Below are 26,711 nucleotides of genomic sequence, written 5' to 3'. Positions count from 1 at the left end.
GAAAATTAAAGTGGAAAGAGCTTTCAAGCTCTCTGCCTTGCTTACCGGGCTCTGGGAGATTCCCACAAGATCTCACAAAGCCTCCAGAACAAGGCTTTCCTGCCCCCTGTCCAATTATTTATCTATTGACAATCTGCATAAAGCTGCAATTGCATAAGTAAAATTCTTTCAAGTTGTGGTCCCATTGTATATAATCAATTAAATTGATTTGCTACTACTTTCCCCCTGGGAATCCTGAACCTTTGTAGTGTGCTAGGGTGCTCTCACCGAAAAGTACAATTCCAAGATTTCAATGGAAAGCCATGAAATGCAACTGAAAGCTGCACCATGATAGTTTCCTGTCTCCATACTTACTGGTCAACTACTGCCCACCTTAAGTTGGACAGTCCCTGGTCAGTAAAGTGCTGATCCGCCACAGTCTGTCTGCTTCAATGGGTGCCGAGTATCACTCGGACCAAACTACTGCACCAAGCAAAAAGGAAAAGAAAGAAACCCTCTAGTGTCTAGAAACCTAGAACATCAGGACCATTTGTCCTGGCTTGTCCACTGACCTGCTGCGGGTCAACAACTCACAGAAGACAGCCATCATTGACCGTGAGCTGAAAATGCACAACAGAGCTGCTGCTGTACAGGATACCAGACTCGCTTTGAGTGGCAAGATCCAAGAGAAGAGTTACACTGTTTTCTGGCAAAGATGGCATCCAGAAGAACCATGTGTTCATAGATCAGAATGCTTGCTTTCCGTCCTCCTCTCAACCATCTCTGGTCTGGTTAACATCTTCAGCATCCACTATGTGCTCTGACATATAGACCAAGCATCAGTTCTGCGAGGAACTAGACCAAGTTGTCAGGAGGGTCCCAGCCTGTGAACACCTATTCCTGCTGGGAGATTTCATTTCCAAGAGTTGGTGGCAATCATCACACATGGGACAACTTGCATAGGCCACTTTGGTATTGGCAGCATAAATGAGAACGAACAAAGGCTGCTTGAACTGTGCTTGAATCACAGACTCAGGCACAGAGTTACTCTATGATTCATCTGTTAATAAGCCCAAATTACTCTTTTGTGCTTTTAGTCAGGAAATGCAATGAAATAGCTTTTAGCTATTAACTCAGCTTGTGTTTATTAGTAGATCATGATTCCAATGACTGATGACTGGGGGAGTGGGGGGAGGAGATACATAGAGAAGAATGAAAATGAATGTGGGTGGTGTTTTACTTCTAAGTAAACTGGGTCAAATTTGTTTAATAATTGTTTAATAATTGCTATTTCATTAGCCAAAACAGTACTGATAAGTTAATTTATTATTTATTAGGACTGGATGAAAGCTTTGCAAACATTTTGCAATTTACGAAAAACTAGTCCAGGAACATCAAATAAACGTCTACGTCAGGTAGAGTAATGCATTATTGCTATTGTGGGATTTGTTTTCTATGTTGGTTGAGATAATACGTACTTGTAATCAAACATTCTTTGATAAAAATATTACTTTGTTAAACATGCTATAAAATAATGTTAATTTTTATTTTTTACCCAAAATGAGCTCATGGATTTTACCACTTTTAACATTAAATGTACCATACAGCTTCAGTTAGTAGTTCTGTAGGGCCCAAAGCAATAGAGCTATTCACTGAATCTAATACCAGCCACTCAGAAGACACTGTGAAAGTTTGTCCCTTCACAGCAAGCTTAGTAAGTAGTTACGTTCCTTTTCCCATATAGGGCCCCCTCCTTTCGGTTCAGCATAGTTTGGCATTTTGCAGGGATGGTGCATTTCATTTTGCTGCAGGAGGTGAAACAGGAAATGGCTTGCCGCTGTCACACCACCCACTGCCGCTGGCGCTGCCCACTGCTGGCAGAGAAGTGGAGCCAGTATCAGTGCTGATTGCTGGCAAGATTTCATCAAAATCTCATGAGAACTCTCATGCTTCATGAAATCTCACCAGAAATCAGCATGGGGGGGAGGGGCTGTAGAGGCACTTTTTGGGGGACTTCCTCTATCTGAGGTGGCTGCTTCACCCTCCTTCATGGGTGGGCCAAGCCTGCCTTCCCACCGTGTACCTTCAATAAGTTTGGTCACAGGTTCACAGTCTGTTTTTGTATTGCTGGTACTAAAATAGTGGATGCAATTCTGCCTTCCTTATATAGAAGCAAGGAATTTGATAGTAAACAGAATCTAAATTCAAAGCCCTCCTATACTAATTCGTTCTTTAATCACTTTTTATTTAACTTCACCCTGTGAGCTGTGGTTTGCATTTCTCACTTAAATAAGTACCCACACCTATTTACTTCTGGGTATGGTCTCACTACGTAAAACAAAGTTTTGAATTCCATTTTGTATACTTTCTCTAGGTCAGCAGTCTTATACTACATGTTGAAGAAGCCCATACACTTCCAGCAAAACATTTTACTAATCCTTACTGTAATATCTACCTGAATAGTGTACAGGTAGCAAAAACGCATGTACGAGAAGGACAGAACCCTGTGTGGTCAGAAGAATTTGTGTTTGAGTAAGTCTTCTGCTACTTAAATTTGTTGCATTTAAAACAAAAATTTCTAAAGTCCTTCTTGGTGACGGCGTAATATAATTTTATTTTCTTTGCTTTTGGCAACAGTAACTGAATATTTTTAATGACTTATTTTGTCACAAATGTGTAATCGTACAGTAGAAAAGCAAATGGCTGACTTTTGGTTGTAGCTTTATATAATGAAATTAAATCTAAATAAAATATCATTATTTTAAGTTAGAATGTCAAAGCAGGAGTACAAATGTGAATTGTATTTTTCTGTATTTTTTCCTAGCGATCTTTCATCTGACATCAATAGATTTGAAATAACTCTTAGTAACAAAACAAAGAAGAGTAAAGATCCAGATATATGTAAGTTCTGTTATTTTTGAAAAAAGTTTTTACAGTTGTAGTGCTTGCGTATTTCTCTTTTACATATTTATCCCACTTGTTGAAACAGTCATTGTTTGTATCTCTTTCCTATCCAAATGGTTGGAACATGACAGCTTTTCACTGCTGTAAACTTATGTGTGTTTTTAAGGGCACTTCCCTTAACCTTCTAAGCATGTACTGAATTCTTTCATTTGAGGGTGGCTCACTACCTGCAGTTTACTTGCACTGCCCTTCTATCCAGCATGGTCAAAGAAGGCCCAAGTATGTAATAAAATATTTGATGGGGTGCTCAAGAACCCTTAAGGTTTCTCATTAGTATAAATAACTGACAGAATTACCCATTTAGCTATTTCTGTATTTTCTGTATCATTAATTTGCCTGATGTACTATCATTTGTTATCTTTTTCTTCTCACTTTAATTAATGTAATGTAGTTTAGAAACTCTTTTTAAAATTCTAATGACTCTTGTTGGAGAATTCTGTGTTCTAAGAAACAGGAGAAAGTGAATACTATCATCCTGGGGCTCCTTTTTATATATGAAAATTATCATTGCAACTCTTTTCTTCTTCTCATTCTGAGAGAACTTACAGCATGAGAGTTGTTGGGTTTTTTTAAAAAAAATCTTCAGATCCAGTGGATTTTATAAGCTCATTTTGGCTTATACTCTCATATATGCCATTCTCTCCAAAGACTAACTTCTCTCTGAATATTTCTTTCAAGTGTTCATGCGATGCCAACTGAGCCGACTACAGAAAGGGCAGGCAACAGATGAATGGTTTCAGCTCAGTTCACACATACCTCTGAAAGGTATTGAACCAGGCTCTCTGCGTGTCCGTGCACGATATTCTATGGAGAAAATAATGCCAGAAGAAGAGTACAGTGAATTTAAGGAGGTATTGAGTCCCTGCATTTTAATTTGAAAGTGGCTTGAAATAAATATTAAAACACTTTAAAAGTTGCCTGTCAGTGCCTGAAGGCAAGGGTGGTTCTTCCAAAGAATATATGCTCTTTTATAGCTTGCCCAGATGGTGTTCGAGGTAGATTTGGGCCCCTCATAAATTACATAGCGTTTGAAAGGAGAACTTATTTATTTCAGGAAATAATTACACTCTTTATTTTGTTGTACACTCTTGGAGTAAGTTCATAGTTACTGTTTACTTAGTACTTTGCCATCTCTGTTTTTCAGTTGGTCCTGCAAAAAGAGCTGCATGTGGTCTACGCTTTATCCATCGTATGTGGACAGGATCGAACACTGCTTGCTAGCATTTTACTGAAGATTTTTCTTCATGAAAAACTGGAGGCATTATTGTTGCGAACACTAAATGACAGGGAAATATGTGTGGAAGGTACAGTATAAGTATGTTACTGAAAATAATTTTTCAGGTCATTCCCCTCCTCCATTTCCACCATCCACAGGCATTTCCTTCTCAATAATCTTATTTCCTCATTTAAATTCAACAGAGCTGAAAATTTAATATTTATATCTGGTGGTTTTGTTTGTTTGTTCAGATGAAGCTACTACCTTATTCCGTGCCACCACGCTGGCAAGTACACTTATGGAGCAGTATATGAAAGCTACAGCCACACGTTTTGTTCACCATGCACTAAAGGACTCTATTTTAAAGATAATGGAGAGCAAGCAGTCTTGTGAGGTAAGACGTTATGGCTAATGAACTACACCACAAACAGTTTCAAAATCTATGAAATGTTTGAAAAATAGGTATAACTTGGGTCCCTCCAGAATGCTTAGAGCAACATTTTAGCCACAGAGAAACCTTGCGCTGTACGTCTGGCATTTGCAGGTCACACCAAACCACTGTTTAATATGATAAACACGGAGAAGGATGAGTTGCAACAAGTCTTAGGTTGCATACTACCCTTTTTCCTCCCACACAGCTGGAATGAGGTTTTGCTAACTGCAGTTTGTCACGTCATCCTGACCTAATGATGGCAATTTTAAAATAGATCTTCAGAAACCATGCTTTGAAGCTGGCGTATTTAAACTGGCTGGATCTAGTATCAGCTGCATTTCGAGGTCCTGAGAACGTGGCACGCTATGGTTAACTAAAAGTGGAAGCAGAAGCCATGGGAACGGCATGTGAGCCCTGCATTCACTGCAACTTGTTCCTGCTCTTGCATATCAGACTAAAATGTTGTTTAGCATCATGTGCAGCGTGGACTGCTGAATCACCCAAGGCTGTGCAGTAAGCTTTGTGGCTGAGAGTGGTTTTAAACCTGACTTCCCATTGCACACCTAGCAATTTCTGTATTTTGCCTTTGAACTGTATAGTCAATGATGGTTTTATCTTTTGTCAGCATTTCAAGTATCTTGCAAAAAACAGGCATGCTACTTGAGGCTTTGAGGTGATATCATAGAGATTCCCTGCAATCTACAACCTGTGTGGTGGCTGCTGAAGCTAGGAGTCCTAGATGCCACCCAATCAGTCTAACCTTTTCAAGAAGTTTGTTTGTTTTTACGTTGAGTAAACTTTGCTGGTTATCTTTTGAAGATATATTTCATTTATGTCTTATGGCTCTACATTTCAGTTAAATCCTTCAAAGTTAGAAAAAAATGAAGATGTAAATACTAATTTAGCACACCTGCTGAGTATCCTTTCGGAACTGGTGGAGAAAATATTCATGGCTGCAGAAATATTGCCTCCGTAAGTTCACCAATATTTTTTTTAAAGCCTCTTTAGAACTTCCCATTTCAGTCCTATATCATCCTTTGTTGTGATAAAATTTAAAAAGTTTTATTGTTTGGCCAAAATTTTCCTAGTACTGTATTGGCCTGAGTGTAAGCCTCACTTTTCCCCCCAAATTCTGACTGTGAAAAGTTAAAGTCCAGCTTAAATTCACGACCTTACAAGAATTGGCTTTTACAATATTACTGCTGAAACATACGGTAAAACAGAAAATAAATATGTTTTGTTGCCGATTTGTGAGCTTGAGACTGTTCATTTGCCATTTACGGGTGTGAGTACCTGCAGAATTGTAGCAATTGAATAGCTTTTTGCTATTTTAGCAATTGTATGGTAACTTTTGCAGGCTTGCAAGATCAAAGGCTTAAATTAACTGAGAGTCACAATTCTACCAACCTTAGCGATTTTAATCTGTAACCCAATTTTAAGGGAGGGGCTTATATTCGGGTATTGTCTTTTTTTCTTCCCCCCTTGAATTTTCAAGGTGCGGCTTATTTGTGGTTGCACCTTATATTCGGGCCAATATGGTATTCCGAATACTTATAGTCCAAAGTATATTTCAATAAATTGATTTTCAGAACCTGGCCTAGGAAAAAATAAAATAAAATTGTCAGCCCAAGCACTTGGAAAGGATGGAACTACAAGATTTTTCATTATCCTAGCTTTGTACAGTAACATTGTCATTGTTTTCAATTAAAAATAAATGTTTATTAAATGCCCCCACCCCCAGAGCTTATTAACTCTTTTCTAACAATTATTGTACAGGTGACATTGTAATATAATGTAGTGCTTATAGCACATGTACATGGAACATTCATAAACAGCTCCGCTTCACCATAAATTCCATCAACTAATAGTAGAATAAATCCTTGCTCTAAGCCTGTCACTAGATGTATAGTTGCATAAGCAATAGCATCTGTATGATGGGAAGAACAAACAAATTCAAGTTGATTTAGAAGTTGTTAGCTATATTGACTTTTCAACTGTTTCTTGTTCTTGCATAGCCTGAGAAAAAGCGATTTTTGTTGTCAGGACTGCAAAAGGCCTAATCCCCTCAGCTAGGTGCTGTAGTCTTCTGACCACTGCAACATGCCAGTTATTTATATATATATTTAAAGATACATGAATCTTGAAGTGATAGGTTTAGCTTGTAAAGTCATACCTCATGTTACGTCGACTTCATGTTATGTTTTTTCACGTTGCATCCCGCGGCAACCCAGAAGTACCGGAAAGGGTTACTTCTGGGTTTCGCCGCATGCGCAGTAGTACTAAATTGTGCTTCGCGCATGCGCACAAGCACCAAATTGTGTCGCACACATGTGCAGATATGGCGCTTCAGGTTGCAGGCTTTTCATGTTGCGAACGGGACTCCGGAACGGATCACAGTACTTTGTCCTAACGTCTTCCTTAAATTGCAACAAAAGATTCCCCTTACTCCCATTATCAATGGAATTGGCACTACTACAAGCTCCACATAACACCTGTTCCGTATTTGTAAGAGCTCCTTTAGTGTGGCAGCACCTACACTTTGGAACTCCCTGCCTATTGAAATCAACCAGGTGCCTTAACTGTATTCTTTTCAGTGCCTGCTAAAAACATTCCTATTAACACAGACTTACTCAGACGCTTAGAAAGCAGAGGTAATTTTTATCTGTTTTAGTATTTTAACTTGTTAAAATACTGAGATCCCTCATTCAGTGATCTAAGGTTGCCAGGAACAGTATCCTTCAGCCACCAAATACCTGGGTAAACAGGAATATTTCAAATTCCTCTGAAGTCAGTAACAACAGAGACAGATGCACCTCACCAGGGGAGGCATTCCACAGATGGGGAACCATAACTGTAAATGCACAGTTTAGTATAGTAATCTAAAGTAATGTGATATGCTAAGGTTCTTAATTGTATTATTTTGACAGGACATTGAGGTATATTTATGGCTGTTTACAGAAGTCTGTTCAAAACAAGTGGCCAGCCAACACAACCATGAGAACAAGAGTGGTTAGGTAAGGTGTTCTCTTCATTACTGTTGTTATTCTTTAGATGGTGCAGCTCAGAATGTTATGCTGCAGAGTGGTGACATATTTTCAAAGCTGATTTCAGCATCTCACAACTATGTTTAGAACATTGTTGTTTCGTAGTTACTGCTAGAGACATACTGTTGTTCATAAATACCACACCAAACCTAAAAAGAAACACGGCAGCAATAAGCAGTATGTAATACTACAACCCAGCAAGACAAGCAGTGCTTGCAAACCAGTGTAAAGAAAGGAATTCAGCAGTTGGTTCTCAGAGATCATTAAAAATTTTTTTTAATGCCCTTGCCTTCAAAATACCAACAAGGAGAAAGTGGTACAAGTTTCCCTTGTAAAGGAGTTACATTGCATCAGGGAGCAGCAAAAACAAAAAAGACTCTACCTTGATGGAATCTAAAGTCCTTAAGACCATGAAGATTCATATTGGAGGTTATTAAATTGGGTTGGTTCTATCTACTTACTCCACAAGACTCTGGAAGGATACATTTGCAAAGTGGTAAATTACCATGAGTGCTTGTAGCTACTTAGTAAACTGCCTGTCTAAATGGATACAAATTACAATTTTACTATCTTTTCACACTTGATAAATTGTTACCTTGGCAAGGCAATAGTGTGAAAGATCTCCCCTATTGAACATTTTTTTGGACTTTTGTATTATCCTGCCAAGTAGTAGAGAATTTTACTGCATACCAGGTACAGGGCTGTGGTGAAAAAGTCCTCTATTTCTCTGATATTTTGGATTGGAATTGCCATGACCTACCATATGAGAAAAGACAACCATGAGTTTTGAATAGAGTTCTTATTAATCATTGGTATCCTTAGTAGTATTTTCAAATATATTTTAGTGATGTTTGTGATCAAGTACCAAGTCAAGACATGCTTTTGCTTCCCTCTTTCAGTGGTTTTGTTTTCCTTCGGCTGATCTGCCCTGCCATTCTGAATCCAAGGATGTTTAATATCATCTCAGGTAAGTTCTTTAGATATTGATAAAACCATCTATAATGTTAAGATAGCAAGTTGACTGTATTTAGTTCTTAATGCACTGCGGAGAGAATAAATTCTGGCTTAGTATAGAACTGGGATGGGTAGCCTTTTTGAGGTTGAGGGCTGCATAATGGTGGTGGGCCATCAAAGCCCAAAGTGGGCAAGGATGCACATTCACACAGGCAGAAACTGCTTCCCCCAGCCAGCTTGCTTGCTAAATTTCCTTTGGGACCCCTACTAACTCTATTCAACCATCATCCACTCATTACCTTTCCTGCACATGCACACACACATTTCCCTTGCCAGCCCCCTCCGCTGCTGCCATCCTCTCTTCACTGAACGCATCCCTTCCTGTTGCAGCTGCCACGGTTGGTCCTGCTGCCACTGAAGGAAAAAATGGCAGACAGGCATTACTTCACATGTGAGGGTACAGAACTATTGAGGAGTTCCAGAGGTCCACCCTGTGCCTGACAACCATTCTTTCCCCCAGTAGCAGCAAGAAGATAAAGAGGGCCGTACTGACAGAGAGTTGCATCCAAGCCACAGGTTGCCCACTTCTGGTATAGAAAGAAGCACTGCTAATGTGGCGTGACTCTAACCATTGGAAGTGTGGGGAAAGATAATGGGCTTATATTAAATATTTTGTGGTGGGTTGGTCTGCATATGAACCATCAGCTATCAACTTTAAACCACTACTTTGAACCTTCCCGAGTCCTTTGTTTACAGCAACTGGAACTTTTAATTCCCTGCTGCTCCCCCACTGGTGGAGACCAAGAGATCTGGGCAGGGTTGGGCAGAATGATACCCCTCCCTCTTCATCTAAATCCCCTCAAGCATGGGGAATAGCGCTTCCTATTATTTTTCTTTGTCTCTCTTAGAAGAGGAAGTGCTCTGGTTTGGGGACTGTGCTTAATCAGCTATGAGTGCATCACTTGAGGTTGTGGTGAGGAGCTTGAATTGGCCTTAGGAGGGAGAGAGGAAGTGCTTACATCTGCATTTCGCACTTCATTGTCCTGCCAGTGAGTCTGGTTATCAACTGCTGTACTAGACTATAATCTCAGTTGGCATCAATTGTGATTTTCAAATTGTTTATCTCAGATTCTCCTTCTCCCACTGCTGCAAGAACACTGACGCTGGTCGCCAAGTCTGTGCAGAATTTGGCAAATTTAGTTGAGTTTGGAGCTAAGGTAAATATAAATCTTAGAAGTTAATTCCCCCCCACACGTGTTCTTTGCTCTCAGTGAAAGAACATGTGTAATCATGCCCCCTCTGCCTGTACAAGTCAGTATGAGTCTGGAATGACAGGAGGGGCCATAGCTCTATAGCAGAGTGCACACAAGAGATCCTAAATTCACTCCTTGGCATTACCACTGAAAAGGATCTTTGGTAGCTAGGCAGGAAAGAGACTGCTTGAGACCCTGTAGAGTCACTGTTAGTTGGAGTTAACAGGACTGGACTAAGTAAACCATTGACTGACTTAGTATGGAAGAGCTTCATTTGTTCACATAGAATAGGCTCCCTTTCAATACAATAGGACAGTAGAGTCAGCATTGTATATAGTACATAATATTGTCGGTACAGACAGCAGCATTTGGAAAGAGCATTTAAAACTCTCAAGTTATCTCCATTCTTAGCAAGGTGTTTGAGCTCGTTTAAATATCAGTTTTTGTTCTTTCTATATGTGGTTGGTCTTCTTCATCCTGACTGGTCAGAGAAAAGCCACAGCCATCAAAGAGATTATGGAAATAATGTGTTAGGGTGACGATTGTGCAATAGTTCAGCAGTAACATCCAGGTTTGACTGTTGGAAGATGCTCTTCAATGGACTTTACTTGAAGATGACATGGAAGTAGCTGCAAAATGTCACACCTTGCCTTGGTCAGCAGTAACATAGTGCAGCTAGTGCAAATACAGTTACAAATACAAATAAACTAATTGCCAGTTTGCTTTCATGCCCAATTTTAAAATCCTGATTTTTAACCTTGAAGGCCTTGCACAGCCTGAAGTCTTTCTACATTAAGGGCCATTTCTCCTCAATTGAAATGACTTGCCAGTAGGGGCAGACTGGCTTTTCTTGTCTGCTTTTCCTCCAGGACAGATTTTTAAGGTGATGCCAGGGTTAGGGTCCTTTCTGCTAACATCTCAAAACTTTGGAACCTCCTCCTAATAAAGGTTAGGACTGGGGTAGCCAGTGTGGTTTTCTCCCTATATTATTGGACTGTAACTTCCACCAGCCTCAGCCAACATGGTCAATGATCTGTAGGGCACTCCATGCTGGCTATCCCAAGGTTAGGAAGATATCAACATTGTCATCAGTTTATAAAAGCTGTAAAACATCCTGCTTTGTCAGATCTTTAAAAGGATTTAAATTTTCTGTAGCAGCTTTATCTTATGTGATGTATTTTATTGTGGTTTTCAATGGTGTTTAAATTATATTTGTGTTTTAGCATACACCAACTTGAGCATTGTGGAAAGTGGTGTAAAATACATTAAGAATAATTCAGAAGCCATCACATGGAGGATTAAAGTGATACAAATTTTGTGGTTTTATTTTAGGAGCCATATATGGAAGGTGTAAATCCTTTTATCAAGAGTAACAAACACCAGATGATCATGTTTTTAGATGAACTTGGGGTAAGAACACTTCTTTCTTAATTGTGTAAATATAGAGACTGTAAGTATTTGCTTCAGAAAATACAGGGGAAGGACCCTGTTAAAAAGAGGGCTTTGGGAACCATATCTCAACCATTTCTGGACCAGGATTCAAGGTGGCTTCCACAAATAAAGCAAGACAGATAATCAGTGTAAAAAAATAATTATACTCTAATAAATAATAATAATAAATTTTATTTATATCCCGCCCTCCCCAGCCGAAGCCGGGCTCAGGGCGGCTAACAACAATCAAATAAACAAACAATCAAATAATCCAACATTCTAAAAACATTTCATTATAAAAAATAATTAAAATCAAATTAATGGCAACCGTTAAGCAAAATTCTGTGCAGGTTGCCAGAGGAGAGAGTCAGGCTGCACCCTGACCAAAGGCCTGGTGGAACAATTCTGTCTTGCAGGCCCTGCGGAAAGATGTCAAGTCCTGCAGGGCCCTAGCCTCTTGTGACAGAGCGTTCCACCAGATTGGAGCCACAGCCGAGAAAGCCCTGGCTCTAGTTGAGGCCAGCCTAACCTCTCTGAGGCCTGGGACCTTCAGGATGTTTTTATTTGCAGACCGTAGGTTCCTCTGTGGGGCATACCAGGAGATGTGGTCCTGTAGGTACAAGGGTCCTAGGCCGTATAGGGCTTTAAAGGTTAAAACCAGCACCTTAAACCTGATCCTGTACTCCACCGGGAGCCAGTGCAGCTGGTATAGTACCGGATGAATGTGATCTCGCAGCGAAGACCCCATAAGGAGTCTCGCCGCGGCATTCTGCACCCGCTGAAGTTTCTGGGTCAGTCTCAAGGGCAACCCCACGTAGAGCGAGTTACAATAATCCAGTCTGGAGGTGACCGTCGTGTGGATCACAGTGGCTAGGTCAGGGCAAGAGAGATAAGGGGCCAACTGCTTAGCTTGGCAGAGATGAAAAAATGCCGCCTTTGTTATAGCTGTAATCTGCGCCTCCATAGAGAGGGAGGTATCGAAGATTACACCCAAACTCTTAACGGACGGTGCTGGCACTAATTGCACCCCCTGCAAGAGATGGGAGTTGCCTCACCAATCCCATATCGTCCCATCCCAGCCAGAGGACCTCTGTCTTCGAAGGATTTAACTTCAACCGGCTTCCAGCCCTCAACAAGCTCAGTCAATGAGTCGCCAGGTCCCGCAAGGCTTGACGGAATTTATCAGGGTCCATCAGCCTCTGTGGGCTCGCCACCTAAGCAGGGTGGGGGTGGAAAGTCAATTCTGGCTTTCAGAGCGTAGTGATCAGACCATGGCACCTTCATCGAGGGAGACATGATCACATCTATACCGGCACCAAAGATCAAATCCAGCGTGTGGCCTGCTTGATGTGTGGGGCCCAAAACAAACTGGGAGAGCCCTAGTGTCGCCATAGAAGACACCAGGTCCAGAGCCTGTGAGGAGGGAGTGGCATCAGCATGGATGTTGAAGTCCCCCAATACCAATAGGTTAGGGAACTCCAAGGCCCAGCCGGCCACCGCCTCCAGCAGGCCTGACAGGGTGGCTGCTGGTGCGCTAGGTGGCTGGTACACCAGCCAGACAGCCAAGCTCACCTCAGAGCCCCACACTAGGCCAACACATTCAATGCCGGGGATCAATGGCGATGGTAGAGCCCTGAAAGAACAATCTTCCCGGATTAATAATGCCACCCCTCCCCCCCCCCCCCCGGCCCACAGTCCGTGACTGGTGGAGGACGGAGAAACCCGGGGGCGCCATCTCTCGTAAGGTAACAGTTTCCCCTTCGCGCACCCAGGTCTCCGTCACACAAGCCAGGTCGACCCCCTGCGAGGTAAAGAAATCTCGCAGAGTGGCGGTTTTGTTGCCTATAGACCTGGCATTGCACAACACCAGTGACGGAGGTGAGTAATCCTTGCTCACCCTACCCTCGTCCCTTGGGATGGGGCGCAGATTGGAAGGGGTATGAGCATATCCGTATCTCGATCCCCTTCGCCTATAACATCTGCCCCTACCGCCATACCTCCCTCGCCCCTCCACGGTAGCAATCCCAAAATTGAAACAGTATAAAAAACAAATCTATTAAAATACAGATAATTAGCACAGCACTATTAAAAAGCCCTTTCCTTGAGAAACAGACAATTCCCAAAGGCCTGTTGAGATAAAACAGTCTTTACCTGCTGGTGGAAGGAGCCAGTATGTATCTTTCTAAGGGAATTCCAAAGTCTAGGAGCAGCCACTGAGAAGGGCTTTCCATGTATGCCTATGACGGTGGCAGGACTGAGAGAGTGGCCTGCACAAAGATCTGAGACAGGAGGTATGGCTCCACTCCTTTCTCCAATGTTTGTCAAGGAGAAACATCTGGAGTACCTGTAACCTGCCAGATGTTGCTTGGCTGCAGCTCCCTTCAACCCTGCTCATTAGCCATGCTGGCTGGGGTTGATAGAAACTGTAGTCCAACCAAGCCTGGATGTTGCTCATCCTTGCCACTGAGCTATAATAGCCAACCAAAAACTAGTTCATTTCTCAAGTAAGCATAGCTGGGCCTCACTTCTCTCTATGCTTAAGAAGCTATATTCCTGCTTTACTGGAAATTGCAGACATACTCCCCTATCCCTTGCAAGCCAAAGCTGACAGGTGGGTGGGGCCATGAAGATGTCAGGTGTCAATTGTCAACGCATCATGCAGGGCTTGCAAAGTTCAGTTTAATTTTCACCTATGGACTACTTGTGTATTCGAAACAAGCATTCCCATTGCTCTTTAGGTGCACTCCTTCTCTGAATGGTAAACAGTGTAAGTTTTTTTCAGCTACCATGGTACTGTTTTATGAAAGGTGGTTCTAAACATTGTTATTATTCTTGCTCTAGAATGTACCTGAACTTCCAGACACTACAGAGCCCTCTAGAACTGACTTGTCACGTGATCTAGCAGCCCTCCATGAAATTTGTGTGGCACATTCAGATGAGCTTCGAACACTCAGTAATGAGCGAGGGGCAATGCAGGTAAGAGCTGTTATAGAAAGAGGGTTTTCCTGATAGTTACAGCAGCGTTGGTTTAACCTGCAGCCCTCCCTATGCTGCTGGATTATAGCTCCCATCATCTCTTGACTATTGGCCATGCTGACTGGGGCTCATGGAGTCCAACATTATCTAGAGGGTCCTGAGGACTTATAAACACTAAAATATAGGGCTGCAGTTGAATGCACAAAGTGTGAATGCATATTAAGGATGCAATCAAAGTGGTAGACATGAAGGAGCTACTTTGAAACAGTTTAGTAAAAAAGTATGTGCAGTGGTGGTGTATTTTGAGTGCAATTATTCCAATTATTATTTATGCATAAGTTATGCTGCCTGACCTACTTATTTAAATGTTTACATAATAGCAAACAGTAACTTGTTTTCCTTGGATTCATTAAAAGCTGTAGAGTCAATTCCAGCATGGTAAAATGAACATATTTACTATTCAGTAACTATAACTATTAACGTATTTAGCTATTCAGCTGGGCTACAGGACTTGTGAATTGCATCTATGGAAAGGAAATCCTAAGGACAAAGGGGGGAAATAAAATAAGTTTACATTTCAAGAAAAGCTATGAACCAATTGGGAACAAGCATAGTTATTTTAAATCATACAGAAAAACTTTGCTGCTGAGCTAATGATCTCCCTTTTTAAAACAGCATGTGCTAAAGAAGCTGCTGGCAATTACAGAACTTCTTCAACAAAAGCAAAATCAGTATTCAGTGTCTAACAGCATCAGGTAGCAGCTTTCTGCATGTTCCAGCATGTCCAACATGACAACTTTCACCAATATCACTTCCTTTTTTGCTCTTGCCAAAAATAGCACACACATTTCACATTTCCAGTGATGTGTGAACTATGCAAAAAACAAAACAAAGAACCTGTTGGTGACTGACCATAACAACAGCTTTAAGCTATGTGTGCAGGACACTTGCACTTTCTTCCACTTGGAACCAATTTTCACAACCTCTGAGCCTTGGTGTACAGATCACCTTCCACAAAGAAAATACTGTGACTGTCTCTTTGAACTTTAAAGTTATTTCAACACCTCCAATTGCCAAAGTCTTGCTGTGTTTTGGATAAAATTAGAGTCAACTGCCAAGGAAATGTTTTGACAGCAAAGTATAACTGGATAGAACACACGTCTTACTGTAATTTGATTGGTTACAACTATATTAGGACTGTTCAAACACTTTAATTTGTATTTACAGCTTCCAGAGTTTGATAGGAAATCTTTGCTGTACACTTTTTATACCATTCTATTTCTCTCGTTTAGAGTTGTGCTGAAAGAATATGCAGATTGGATTTTGTCAGCTTTTTTTTTAATGTGCCACATTGTTTTGAATAATTTTCCATCAAGGACTGTATATCCAGATAAATCATGATGCTTTTTAAAAAATGTTTACAACAGTAAATAATTTGAACTCAGTAAATTTATTGATCATTGTATTAGGCATGCATGCATTATTAAACAGTTTTATAGCATACATCTGGCTGCTTTTTCTGCCTAGTGATTCAATATTTGGATATTTCCAAAGAAGATAAATACAGTGCCTCTAGGTGATTAGAAAACTATTTATCTTGCCTGCATTTTCCTATTTTTTTGTTTGGTCAGTGATCACTTCTGATCCAGTCTCAGTGCTTGTAAGTATGAATAATAAATGTCTTTTTGTGTGTGGAAAGGAAGAGGCTAGAATAAGACCCCCAACCTAACCCACCCTGTCAGCAAACCAAACCTCTTCAGGGGTTAAGCCTGTTGCATACAATGCGAAAACAGCACTAGCAGGAGGAACCCATGAAGTAAGTACTCTACTGTCCACCAATATTCTTTTCTGCCAAAGGCTGAGCCCAAAGAATTAAGCCAGTAGTACCTTCAACAGACCCAAGGATGAACTATTGCCACCTGAAAGTTTGTTTTCCTAATCACCACAAATATCAGAAACTAGTGCATTTCAAAAAAATTCCAATGTATCTCAAGTAATACCTATGAATATGTGGTGCTTATATTTTAGATATTTTGACATTGCTTTTCAGCTTTTGGCTGGTATCCAAAACACGCTACCAGAAAACAGGTTACAGCCAATTAAAATCCAAAAGAACAGTGACAGTTTTTACCAATACCATTTAAGTAATTTCAAATATTCCACTCACACTGTAAAATAACTGCTTTATTTACATTTGTCATATTTTTTCACTGCAGTAGTGGAATGTGCAACATGTTCTCAGGCACTAAAGTTCCATTTAAGTATTCAGGATTTCATCAGTGGAGACATCCAGTCAGTCAATGAAATCATCATCTGTCCATTCATCCTAAACAAAAGAAAAAGGAACTCCAATCTTTTAACTTGTTAGAAGATGTGCAAAAAAACAAAACCCACCCTATGAATCAAGTATGGCTGATTGGAAAATTAACAACTGCAAAATTAGAAATATACAATCTCAGCTTCTATGCTTGCCTTTATTGAGGATTAAGGTTCTCTTTGATGTAAGGCAGAAAACAAATAAAACAATGTTTAGAAGAAAGTATCAACCTAGTTTAGCGTTATCTGGTGACTCCTAAAACATTCAGCTGCCTGTTGTATGAATAGCAGATGATGTAAGATTATGTACTTTTAAAAAAAAAAAACAAACCAGCCCAATCCTATGAAAATGTACTGTTTGCTGTAGTGTAAGCAGCGACTTCCACAAATTAAGCTAAACCTTGATCACTGCATTTGACAGGTTAGCGGTTAGTGAAACATTTCTGCATCACACTTTATTGTGCCCATGAACCAAATAAGTCTTTACAGGATCCTAAGTCTTAAACAGCACTATCAGTACAGTGCTGTGTTGCGGTCAAGGAAGTACAGTAGTACTGATGAACCACCAAGGCTACTTATCAACTCTGTCAGTGATACAATCTTTACTCCGGTTCCTATGAACGTCTGCAACCAGCAAGGCAGGTAACTGGATTTGGCCAACTGTGGATAAGGGGAATAAAAGTACACCTAGAAGATTCTGCTGGTTAATTGATTAGATTATCATAATAATTTTAAAATAGATTAAAGTGTGCTCCCTGTTAATTGGCATTATCTTAAATTTGCATATAGAACTAAGTTTTATGTTCTCAAACATATACAGATTTATCCAGTTACTCAAAGTACACAAATCCACTAACCTCCTCCATTTTTGGTTTCTTTGTTACGTAGTCTTCATCTTCATAACCTTTTCTCTTCTTTCTAAAACCAACCCCATAATACTAATATTAGATAGTATGTTCCAGTTCCAATAAGAAGATCTTTTCTTCAACTTCATATTTTAAATTGGAGAAATTGGTATGACATCTAATAAATGATTGAAACCTTTTACTGGTATTTGAAGTGAACTGACTATTCAGCACTAGAGGCTCCTTAGAGCTATTGATAAAACACTGTTTTACAAGAACCAAGTCTTGCAGCTTCTTAAACAGATTATATTCAGTTGTTTCATATATATCCATATGCTGTAGAATAAAATTCTCAACAGTGAGGTCAGATGGAAAATGTTCAGTATGCCACATTAGTGACAGTTACGTTAAAACTTACGTTATGGAAAACAAACAGTGAATACAACTAAACTTTGCAGGCTCTTTCCCCCTTTCATTTCCCACTGACCTCGTGGTTCACATTTGTTCTCCACACCCATGGATATATGTTGTAACTTATGATGAAATGAACTTCAGGTATGGGCAATAGCTATAGCTATGATCCAAACAGGTGCTCTTCCACTCACAGATGTGCAATCTTAGATCCAGTGGAAGAGTGCCGCATGAATAACTCCAAATCCAGTGAAGTTCTATTTATATAAGACTTTGAACAAACACATTCAATACTTTGTTCAGCTGGAATTTATATGCTATTTGCAGTCTACTATACTGCAATCCAGCCCCCAATACATTGCAAGAAGTCATCTGCTAGCTTCCAAAAGAGCTTGTGGAACAGCATTATATATTTTTTCTATTGCTACTTTCCCCCCCTTTCACCCACATTTCTTTGAATCCAAGTCAATACTTGTCTGAGAAGAAATTACTGACCAATGACTGGAACAGACCCTGGCTTCAAATCTCTGATAAAGTAAGATTATATCATAACATTTGCACAGGATTTCCTGGTAATCAAATTTTTCAAAATTAGCTTATCGGTCCTCATACAGTATATGCTGTCATAATCATTTTTAGGAAAGCTAGCACTGAGGTACGATGTAGCTTTAAATTGTTACTTACACATTTGTATTAAGAGCAAGTTCTGGGCTGTGGCATTTCTCTAACTTCTGTTTCAGAAGAGCAACTCCTTCTGGATGCGGTAGCTCATATTTCTTTACCAGATTTTTCATGCCTACAAAGGGGCAATAAAACACTTTCAAAACGCTTTAATTAAGTGTACTATATACCAATTAATCTGAACCCCAATAAGATATGTACATTATCAAAAGTAGATCCAAATGAATTCTAGTGATATAGGTAGCCTAATCACACTCAAACCCAACTGATTAGATATGGCACATTCCAACTAGTTTTGATTCTACAGACCTGGCTATAAAGCTTTGTGTGTGTATGTAAGGTTACAGCACAACAGGGAATGTTTAAGTATGATGTAATTGCTGTGAGTTGTACATGAAGCTGAGGAACACTTTAGCCAAGCTATAGTATATTTTGACCAGTTGTAGCCATGAACACACAGGATTAATTGTGCAAAGGTGAGTCTGGGGAGGGGGCATTCTAACAAAAAGTACATCCAGCTCTCAAAAAGCCAGACTACAGTGCAAAATACTTTGCAGATTTTCTATGAAAAGCAAGTCCTCTTGTAGAACAAGTGTTAAAGACAATTGAGATGTGCTCCAGATTTCTTTGAAATAAGTTCCACAAAGTCTTAGCTTAAATTTGCCACATAACACTATTTCCCCCTTTACAGAAGCTCAGATTACATTTGTAAGACTCTTAGCTGTCATCTTATATCAGAGGATTTATGCTAAGGAATGTCAAGACACAGCAAAAGTGTGAAGTAAAGAACTCTACTAAACTAGTTGTTCACATGGGGTTTTTTTTTTAAATTTCCTGGAGGCTAACGGATAATGCAGTGTTAGCACTACTGTCCCAGGGAAACCTTCAGACGCAGGCACATTTTGCATATCAAGTCTTCAAAATACAGATCAACTGAAGGCTGTGTTGTGTTTGATGCAAGCATAAAAGCAGTATCAAGGACAGTCTTGCAAGCACCAGTCTACTGAAAGACTGAATACACATTTTTATGTGCCCTGAACTACAGGTTAGAGGCTATGAACACCGTCAAAGGCAGAAGAAGTTATCAAATATCCCCTTTTACTTGCTTATGCTAAAGACAGCTACCAAGTTTTGTTCTTCATTTGAAACATTCCCCTTGCTTTGCTGAAAATTCTGGTCTCATTTGACCTAGAAGACATTGTATTGCATCCATCACTATCTCCATTCACTATCTTTGATCCAGAGGGGCTTCCATAAATGGAATGTGGATGGAGACAATTTTTGCATATTTTCCCATTCCTGCGCCAGCACTCAAGTTGTTCCAGAGAATCCCCAAACCCCCTAGAGCAGATTTTAGAGGCTCAAGGGAGAAGGATGAAACAGTGAAGATTGCTGATTGGCAACGGGAATGTGTCTTCAAAGGATGTTGCTGTAACCCAACAGTCAGCTGATTGGTGGTTACAGCAACCTCCTTTGAAGTTAAGAGTCTGTTTTACAAGCAGTGGGGATACAATTGTGCTAAGAAAAGAATAGGCAATGGCTCTCCGTGTTTTTTTGGACTCCAACTCACATTTAGCCCTAGCCAACATGGTCACTGTTCAGGGAAAATGAGTCTCATATTCCAGCAACATGGAGGGTCACTAGTTCACATCCCTGAACTAAGCCATATTTATTTTTTCCTGTCACTTTATACCATTTCTGGGGGAGCAGAAGGGACAAAAATGCCCACTTAAATTCCTTTTTATTAACAGTTGGATACAAGTTTAAATATGTGTCCCAATTATTCAGAAAAGTAAATAAAATAAAATAAATCTTTCAAACGGATAAAGGCTTTTGCAACCCTCTTCCATACTTTTAAAGAATACTTTAAAATAAATATGTGTATGGTACCTCATTCTCAGAATCTTTACTTACATTTCATCCCATCCAGTAACTGGGAGAGGGAAGCTTTGTTCTCTTTCAGCATTAAGCATTCTGACAAGTAACTGTCAAAAGATTGTGAAAATTAGATCTCAGTACCACTGTTTGGATGCAGAGAAAAGTGAACATCTATGAAGAACACTTACATTAACATACACCCCATAAAGAGAAAGACATTTAGCTAAATGTTAGGTGATGGGAAGGAATTTTTCAAAATATATTAACAAAACAAAAACTTAGCACGCATTATAAAGAGTAACAATACAAAGCCAATGTCAAAAATGCTAAAAGTTAAATTAATGATGATTAGAATACTCTACAGCAATTTCTTTCATTCTCAAAAAACCCCACACCCCTCCAGGAATCAAAGATAACCTTCCGAAAGCAAAACAATGGTATTCTAACATGAAGTAGTAGTCTGGAAACACGGGCTTCTTTTGATAGTGTAAGATAGATGTTTTAAGAAGCTGTAAAAGTAACCATTTTATAGGCAGCTGACATATGACAAGTTGAAGGAACAAAAGATTTAGGGTTGTATGCAACTAAATCATTGTGTGCAGATAATAGACTTCCAAAAATTGACAGGGAAGGTTCCCCTCTACCCCCACCCTGCACCACCCTCTCTGTGCGAACCCCCAGAGCAGGTTTGTGGGTGCACCGGGGGGTGGGGAGAGACAAGAAACATTTCACTATACTTACATACATAGAATCATAGAGTTGGAAGGGACCCCAAGGACCATCTATTCCAAACCCCTGCAATGCATCATTCCACAGAGTCATTTAGTTGATACAACTTTTATTGCTTGGCGGGGGGACCCAACATAGTAATTTAAATAGTGAAATGGTAGGATTCAGTAAGCAATTTTCCTTCCCTCTGCCACACATTTACAGGTTAAGCAGCTGATCAGGTTGGCCACCAGTGTTTGAATCTGTGTGGATGATTCTTGAACAATAAACTCTTATTCCACGTTGACGCAAAGTCTTAACAATACCACAGATAGAGCTTTGGAAGGATGTACAGCGTCAGCACAAAAACCTACTAACTTAATTTGTAAGTCCAATGCTTGGAATATTATCTACCTTTCCATATTAATTCCTGCTCTCGATGCGCTGGACAAGATGGCAGTGAGAGCAATCTGAGACGGTGTATAAAGAAGGCAGGCATCTGTTAAAGCAACCCGATTGAGAAAGTCATCAGCAGTCTTCCTCAGTGTCTCAGGATTCTCAAGCAACGGGTAACGAGTCTAGAAAAATATGCAGAATTGCTGAGTTCATTTTTCTAGCTCAAGTATTTTAGCGTCAAACAGGCATGCTGTGATACTTAAGAACTAATCTGCTCTAGTACAGTGCTTGGTACTATTAATGCTTCAACATTTTACAATAGTTACCATCTAAATGTACCATCTAAGGTACATTTGTTAAGCAACAAAAATGATTACCTTTAGATCGATCAAGAAGCCTTCAAATGGTCTGTAAGGGTTGTGCACTATGAGGTGGAAGTTCAGTTGCTGTATAAGTAGCAGTTCATATTCCAAGATCTGTTCCAGGGCCTTTTCCTGTCCTACTGCACTTTCACGAAGGTTGCCCACGAACTGTGTACTGGACACGTTAAATTCGTCTACTTTACATGCCAAGAATGCACATGTTAACCTTAAAAACAAACAGCAAACACATTTGGTTCTAAGGAAGACCATTATATATGAAGTCAGGAAGTATTTTGAACAGCCTAGCCTAAATACTAGGACACAAGAGAAAGCTCCCTCTAATATAAAATCCAGCCCCAAATCCTTGGAAAACTTTTAGAACTTGCAAACTATCAGCAAACATCCAAAGAAAAAAAGTGGACAGAGACAGTTTTATGGGGCAGTTGTTTTACCTTGAGCTGACCTGCATTGTATACTGGGGTAATAGAATGTCTCAAACAAAACCATGTGGGTTCTGTCAGAAGATAACTTTTGTCTGCTTCCCCATGTTACTTATTGCTGGAAAAGTCTGTGGTTTTTATCCTAACCCAATACATTATTTATTTATTTTTTTAAAAAAGAATCTGGCATAGAAAGCTTTGGGGAAAATGTGTGGTCAAATGTCCCAAAATAAAGCTATGTGTGATGTGTCAGAAGAAAGACATTTAACTGCTTCTCAGTGCAAATTTTAGCATGAAAAAAAGTGAGACTGTTTTTGCCCTGATTCATTTACCTAAATTAAACTAAAACTATTTGATAAATTCTGTTTGGGGACATTATTTACTATCATTTAGATGATAATAAACCAGGAGAAAAACATTGCTGTTCTACTTCTGTGTAAATTCTGCAAGTGCACCCCAGAGTGGATTTCAGCCCTGCTTTTTCATGTGATGCAGTAACTAATTTTTTGGGATTGAAAAATACTCCATTTTTAGGATTCAGTTTGTTTTCATAGGATTTATTCTGTCTATGACATTTTCTGTACATGACAACTGTAAATGTTAAGTGGTTGAAATGTTGAGACATAGTTTACAACAGTTCAGGCAACAATATCCTTAGACAACATAATAGAATTTCTGTTTGGGGAAAATAATTAAACCACAAGGGTATCCATTACTTACATAATAATCCGAGGATGATACTCCATCACTGAGTTATTGAGGTAAAAACGCTTGAAGTACATGCAAGCTGATCCCTAAAAGGAAACTATAATCAGAAAGTTCATTTACGCAAATAGCATGGCTGTTGTTCTGTGCTTCCACATAGAACACATCGTGATCAAATAAATACAAGATATGCTGGGCAAGTCAACTGAAAAACAAAGTAGTGCACAGGTTGACCCAATGTGTATTTATGCAGCAGAAAATTCAAGTTTAGAAGAGCCAGAAGCAGGGGATAAGCAGAAGACAAGGGCCACTGCCAATTGGTGTGCTGACTAATCTACCTCATGTCTATAAAAACTCAAGATGCTATTAGGAGCAGTTTGAACAGGGTCACTAGAATTCCCTTCTAAAAAGCTCGTTTGCATTAGTGTTCCTGCCCCTCTTTGACTCGAAAGAAGAGTACTCCTGAGAAAGTCTCCACAAGTGTCATAACGCCCACAACTTTTATAGTGCCCTCACATGTGCTACATTCTTTAAATATTCAGGGTTGGTACTTTGTTGGCTTGTGCACATCACTGGATCCTGGCTGCAATGAAACATGGCCTTCGGTGGAGATCAAGTGGATGACAAGACAGCTTTTCTGATCCCTATGCCCCTCTCTAATGCTACCTCCCTGGGCTTTTGCTGCAAGAAGCATAGTAGCATTTCCCTTTGTTGCAATGGGAACAAAGTTGGAATGGAAAGTTGAATTATTGCTGTGGCAAGCACAGTTGCTACATTATTCTCCCAGCTACTTGCAATAATACTCTGAAAATTATTACAGAAATGTTGGGTGGTTGAGCAGCTATCAGCAGTGGAAGGGCTAATCCAACCGGCTCTTATCAGTTCTGGCTTTTGCTTCTCCTACTCTTAGGAATCCAAGAACAAGACTCCAAAGGAGGTGTCATTGTCCCCATGCAGGCTGGGTCCCACTACCTCATGTTTTTTTTTAAAGTGCCTCCCTTGTAGGCATTCTATCTAACAAAAGTATATAGCAAGTATATATGGCAACCCCAGTAACATGATTGAAATCTCGAGGGAAGTTTTTCCTTGTTCGCACCATCTCAGTGGCGATCCAGGTGAAAAAATTCCTTACAATGCTCATATTTGCCCCTTAATATGTGTGTCTAGAGGCAGACAGGCATTGCTCAGTTATGAAGGCATGGGCATCGTGGGCATTATAAATGAAGGGTGGGAAATATGCAGCCCTCCAGATGTTACTGGACTACAATTCCAGTAATTATACATGACCAGCGACAAGGCTGACTGGGGCTGATGGGAACTACAATACAAGAATATCTGGAGGGAGTGTTTCCCTGTGTCTAGTGTGAATAAACAATGTTAAACATTACTTGGTGACAAATAACAGTTCAGGGACTTTAGATGCAGGAGTAATGGCCCCAAAGTAGGTGGGGAAAGTTTAGTGGGGAAATGGGGAGTGGGTTGAGAAGAATGAAGTGTGTGTGTGTGTGTGTGTGTGTGTGTAAATAATTTATATACCGCCCTATACCCGGAGGTCTCAGGGTGGTTTACAGAACAAAATTAAAATGTAAAACCACAATATATATATAATAATGATTTTTAAAAAACCAATACCCCCCCCAAAAGAACCACATTTTAAAAGGGCATAGGATGTCAATAAAATCAACCAAAGGCCTGGTTAAAAAGTGTCGTTAATCATAAATATTTTTACAAAAATAGAGCTTAAAAACCAAAACAAATACTGCTTTCTCAAAGAGAATGTTAGAAACTCACCACCACAGATCTAGGCATCGCTGGCTTGAAAACAGAGCAGAAATCCAATAGCCTTTTTTCATAGTATTTACAAATGGTCAACTCTTCATGCGGCTCAAGAAGAAACGGGTCAGTCTGTTGAACCTTGTGGGAGAACAAAAATTATCTTAACTCTAATCCAGTGGTTCCCAACCTTTTTTGGGCCATGCCCCACCTAAGCATCTCTCAAATCCTGATTGCCACCCCACCCCCGTGACATATAATTCTTATTATTCAAAAAGTGAACTCCTATTCAGGGGAGGAAGCCTAAAAGGCCATTAACTGTTAATACCTCATTCTTGATTTGCCCCCATAAAAATCAAATTGCCCCCATGGGTCGTGTGCCCCACGCTGGAAACCAGGGCCCTAATCAGAGCCAGCACCACCAACATACAAAGGTTACAAGTTGTAGTCAGAATTAAAGAACCTTTTAATGAGGGTGAAAGAGAAGAGAGCAAAAGATGGTCTGAACCTCAACATCAAAAAAAAACGGAGATCATGGCCACTGGTCCCATCACCTCCTGGCAAATAGAAGGGGAAGAAATGGAGGCAGTGAGAAATTTTACTTTCTTGGGCTCCATGATCACTGCAGATGGTGACAGCAGCCACAAAATTAAAAGACGCCTGCTTCTTGGGAGAAAAGCAATGACAAACCTAGACAGCATCTTTAAAAGCAGGGTCACGAAGCATGGGGTCACGAAGAGTCGGACATGACTAAACAACAACAACAACAAAATAACAAATACAAATCACACGCAGGAGGACTCGGCGTTTGGGCAGCCCGCGCCCTACCTTCCTATTGGCTACAGCTTTGCACCGGAACTTGCGGTTGGCGTCGGCCCGGCGCCGGACCAGCTCCTCTTCGCTGCGGAAGGTCCAGCGCCGCCGCTGCGTGCTGCTGTGGTACATGGCCGCGGCAAGGACACCGCACCCGAGTGAGCCCAGGCGCCCGGCTATGCGCCGCTGAGGCAACGACAGACGGCCGCTTCCTGCTTCCTCCGTCGGCGCCGACGCCGCGAAACTCCCTTCCGTGATACTCCCGGCGTGCCCCGCGCCAAGGCCACCTCCACGGATTTTCCCCGGCATGCTCCTCTCCCTCAGAAGCGTCGGAAAGCGCTTTTCGCCTAAAGGGGTACGAGAAACTCTTGCCTCCACACTTCCGGAACCGCCATATGCGGGGCAGGAGCGCACAAAAGAAACCCAACTTGATTTAAAACTGGGTAGCCGGGTAACTCGGGCCGTGTCCCGAAGGTTTGAAACAAGTGGATTCGAACTTCAAGTCCGAACGATTTCTGAACGCTGAGTGAACAGGCTCCTACTGTTTCTCCCATTGAAATAAATCGCTGCAACAGGCAGTGCATTCCTTGAAGCCAAATCTGCTGTCCGAGGCGGTTGCCTCACCATGGCTTGTCTCCAAGGGCGGGCCAGCACTGATGGCTACATTCAGTTGAGTCCCATTACTGAGTGGCTAGTTTTTCTTAATTCTCGGGCGCAGAGCGGAACAGCGCCCCAATCGCGATAGTAAGCTGCCATTTGCACGCAGCCCCCCCCCCTCCCCATGGTGGCCCTTCCATTTCAGCTCTGCCATCGGCGAGGCAAGAACAAAGAGCAGCCGCTCTAAACACCTCGCCTCTGCTCCGCGCATCTTCTGTTTATTTACATCGACTTCCCAGCCCGTTCAGTTCGCAACCTGAGTATTTTGACAATTGCACCGGGTCTCTTGAGCCTCGCACTCTCCCGGTGGGGTGGGGGGGTGGGGCGTGCGCTTTACCAATAGGGGGAGGAATTATGGGAATTGTAGTTAATAAGAATGGCGAGTAGGCATTTGCTGCTGCGTCAACGACAAAGAATACCACAGAGATAGAAATGGAGAGTAACGCGCGCCGAGAACTTCCGGGTACACTCGAGAG

General features: G+C 40.8%; 2 protein-coding genes across 2 annotated transcripts in view; one reads left to right on the top strand and one right to left on the bottom strand.

The window, feature by feature from the left end:
• The window catches only part of RASA1 (RAS p21 protein activator 1), a gene marked incomplete at its 5' end in the record, with an annotated part of 51,810 nt that extends 36,057 nt beyond the window's left edge, over positions 1–15,753 (top strand). Inside the window, 13 exons of the mRNA XM_083465203.1 lie at positions 1,317–1,394; positions 2,354–2,511; positions 2,804–2,880; positions 3,622–3,794; positions 4,088–4,247; positions 4,411–4,553; positions 5,449–5,564; positions 7,520–7,606; positions 8,536–8,603; positions 9,719–9,807; positions 11,176–11,253; positions 14,116–14,250; positions 14,926–15,753. Of these exons, the coding sequence (XP_083321329.1) occupies positions 1,317–1,394; positions 2,354–2,511; positions 2,804–2,880; positions 3,622–3,794; positions 4,088–4,247; positions 4,411–4,553; positions 5,449–5,564; positions 7,520–7,606; positions 8,536–8,603; positions 9,719–9,807; positions 11,176–11,253; positions 14,116–14,250; positions 14,926–15,009 (1,446 nt within the window). The 3' untranslated portion in view covers positions 15,010–15,753. The remainder of the gene's footprint in view (positions 1–1,316; positions 1,395–2,353; positions 2,512–2,803; positions 2,881–3,621; positions 3,795–4,087; positions 4,248–4,410; positions 4,554–5,448; positions 5,565–7,519; positions 7,607–8,535; positions 8,604–9,718; positions 9,808–11,175; positions 11,254–14,115; positions 14,251–14,925) is intronic.
• Positions 15,754–16,416: 663 nt separating this feature from the next.
• CCNH (cyclin H) lies at positions 16,417–26,506 on the bottom strand. Its single transcript, XM_083465497.1, has 9 exons — positions 25,594–26,506; positions 24,784–24,906; positions 23,008–23,081; positions 21,863–22,073; positions 21,504–21,667; positions 20,418–20,488; positions 18,507–18,618; positions 17,424–17,484; positions 16,417–16,576 (listed from the first exon to the last, which is right to left on the bottom strand). Exons 1-9 carry the CDS (start codon positions 25,885–25,887, stop codon positions 16,544–16,546), a joined length of 1,143 nt encoding a protein of 380 aa, XP_083321623.1. The 5' UTR covers positions 25,888–26,506; the 3' UTR covers positions 16,417–16,543.
• Positions 26,507–26,711: the final 205 nt, after the last annotated feature.

This window comes from Podarcis liolepis (assembly GCF_965112155.1).
Source record: "Podarcis liolepis genome assembly, chromosome: 11".
In the NCBI taxonomy this organism is placed as follows: Eukaryota; Metazoa; Chordata; class Lepidosauria; order Squamata; family Lacertidae; genus Podarcis; species Podarcis liolepis.
The sequence above is the reverse complement of the archived record's forward strand: the minus strand, read 5'-3'. Positions and strand labels throughout refer to the sequence as shown.